This window comes from Zonotrichia albicollis, chromosome 9, assembly GCF_047830755.1.
Source record: "Zonotrichia albicollis isolate bZonAlb1 chromosome 9, bZonAlb1.hap1, whole genome shotgun sequence".
In the NCBI taxonomy this organism is placed as follows: domain Eukaryota; kingdom Metazoa; phylum Chordata; class Aves; order Passeriformes; family Passerellidae; genus Zonotrichia; species Zonotrichia albicollis.
This window is the reverse complement of record NC_133827.1, coordinates 8,873,529-8,875,740: the sequence shown is the minus strand read 5'-3', so window position 1 is coordinate 8,875,740 and position 2,212 is coordinate 8,873,529. Positions and strand designations below refer to the sequence as shown.

Below are 2,212 nucleotides of genomic sequence, written 5' to 3'. Positions count from 1 at the left end.
ATGAGGACGCTCTGGGACGCTGCCCTGGGCTGTGCAGTGCACTGGGGATGGATCAGCCCCTGTTCTGCCGCTCCTTCCCATCTGCCCCAGGGCCCTTGCAGAGCCCCAGCCATGCTGTTTGCCCCCAGCCTGCCCACGGCCAACCTGGGGCTGCTCACGGGGCTTTTCTGTGTTGAGCATTGGCCTGGGTGTGTTTTTGAGAGAGCCTGGGCAAGGAGCCTGGAGCCCCCAGGCCCTGGCCTGAGGCGTCAGCGCTGCCCCAGCAGTGCCCATGGCCTGTCCCTGCTGCAGCCCCGGCACTGCCACCCCCAGGGCTGTGCCCGGCCCCGAGAGCACTCAGGCCCTGCAGCAACACCAGGGCCACCAGGGCAGCAGGGCAGGGCCACGGCAGCAGCACTGGCAACACCAAGTGCTGCTGCTGCTGGGCACAGCTGCTGGGCCAGCACTGGTCTGCCCCCAGCTCTGCACACAGACATTGCTGCTGCAGCTCCAGAGAAGGCAACAAAAGGGAGATCTTTGGTGAAAACTTTGCTGGGAGATCCTTTATTTCCTTTAAAGCCACCAAGAGCACAGCCCCTCATTGACACAGTCTGTGGCCACAGAGAAGGTGGAGAGAAACAAAATGAGAAATGGCACGAAAAATGACATTATTTTGTGGGCAGTACTAGAAAATTAATATAAAGGGAAAAAAATCCACAATCAAAACAAAAATAGGATAACTTTTATTACAAGAGATTTCCAGAAATTGGCCAGCAGTTTAATGTTCCTAAAAGCATCCAGTCATCAGTGTCCACACTGCAGCCTTGAGCTCCTGGTTCCTCAGGCTGTAGATGAGGGGGTTCAGGGCTGGAGGCACCACTGAGTACAGAACTGACAGGGCCAGATCCAGGGAGGGGGAGGATATGGAGGGGGGCTTCAGGTAGGAAAAAGAGCCAGTGCTGACAAACAAGGAGACAACGGCCAGGTGAGGAAGGCAGGTGGAAAAGGCTTTGTGCCGTCCCTGCTCAGAGGGGATCCTCAGCACAGCCCTGAAGATCTGCACATAGGAGAAAACAATGAACACAAAACAGCCAGAAGCTAAACAGACAGCAACCAATGAAATCCAAATTTTTCTGAAGTTGGATAGTGAGCAGGAGAGTTTGAGGATCTGTGGAACCTCACAGAAGTACTGGCCCAGAGCATTGCCATGGCACAGGGGCAGGGAAAATGTATTGGCCGTGTGCAGAAGAGCATTGAGAAAGGCACTGGCCCAGGCAGCTGCTGCCATGTGGGCACAAGCTCTGCTGCCCAGGAGGGTCCCGTAGTGCAGAGGTTTGCAGATGGACACGTAGCGGTCGTAGCACATGATGGTCAGGAGGAAAAACTCAGCTGAAATGAAGAAGAGAAAGAAAAAGAGCTGAGCAGCACATCCTTTGTAGGAGATGTCCCTGGTGTCCCAGAGGGAATTGTGCATGGCTTTGGGGACAGTGGTGCCGATGGAGCCCAGGTCGCTGAGGGCCAGGTTGAGCAGGAAGAAGAACATGGGCGTGTGCAGGTGGTGGCCGCAGGCTACGGCGCTGATGATGAGGCCGTTGCCCAGGAGGGCAGCCAGGGAGATGCCCAGCAAGAGGCAGAAGTGCAGGAGCTGCAGCTGCCACGTGTCTGCCAATGCCAGCAGGAGGAAGTGCCTGATGGAGCTGCTGTTGGACATTCCTTCACTCTGGGCATGGTGAACTGCTGAAAGAAGACATTGACAAGCTGTGACAGATTTCCTTGAGTCCATCTTATGCTCTTTTATTAGGAATCCCCTCAAAATTATTTTTCCTCTTGTATAGAAAATTTTCTAAAATTCTTTGGTTTTCATTTTGGGTTTGTGCTCCTTCTGAGTTATTGCTTTGTCTTCAGCATTACACTCAGCCCGAATACTGGGGAGACTTTAGGGAAAACAGGGCTCCTGGCGTCCCAGTGCAGTCAGACCTGCTGGAACCACACAGATGCCCTTTGTTCATTTTACCTCTCTCTATTTCAGCATGATCACTCTTAGATCTTTCTTGACAAAAAAAGTGGACTTTTTGAATTCTCCATTTAAAAAATAGTTTTCTCCAAACCCTTCTCTCTTTCCCTGTGCATCTGGACAGGGAGGAATACCAAGGGTTGGTTTGGCTCTCTGCTGCCTGGAGTTTTGCCTACTGGGAGCTGTTTCTCTCTATTCAAGCCTTGTCCGTGCCAGTGC

The 2,212-nt window shown here is 53.1% G+C and overlaps 1 protein-coding gene across 1 annotated transcript; it reads right to left on the bottom strand.

Annotated features, from left to right (window-relative positions):
- Window positions 1-766: 766 nt before the first annotated feature.
- Window positions 767-1,690, bottom strand: LOC141730013 (olfactory receptor 14C36-like). Its single transcript, XM_074546654.1, has one exon. The coding sequence runs from the start codon at window positions 1,688-1,690 to the stop codon at window positions 767-769; it is 924 nt and encodes a 307-aa protein (XP_074402755.1).
- Between the last annotated feature and the right edge of the window lie 522 nt (window positions 1,691-2,212).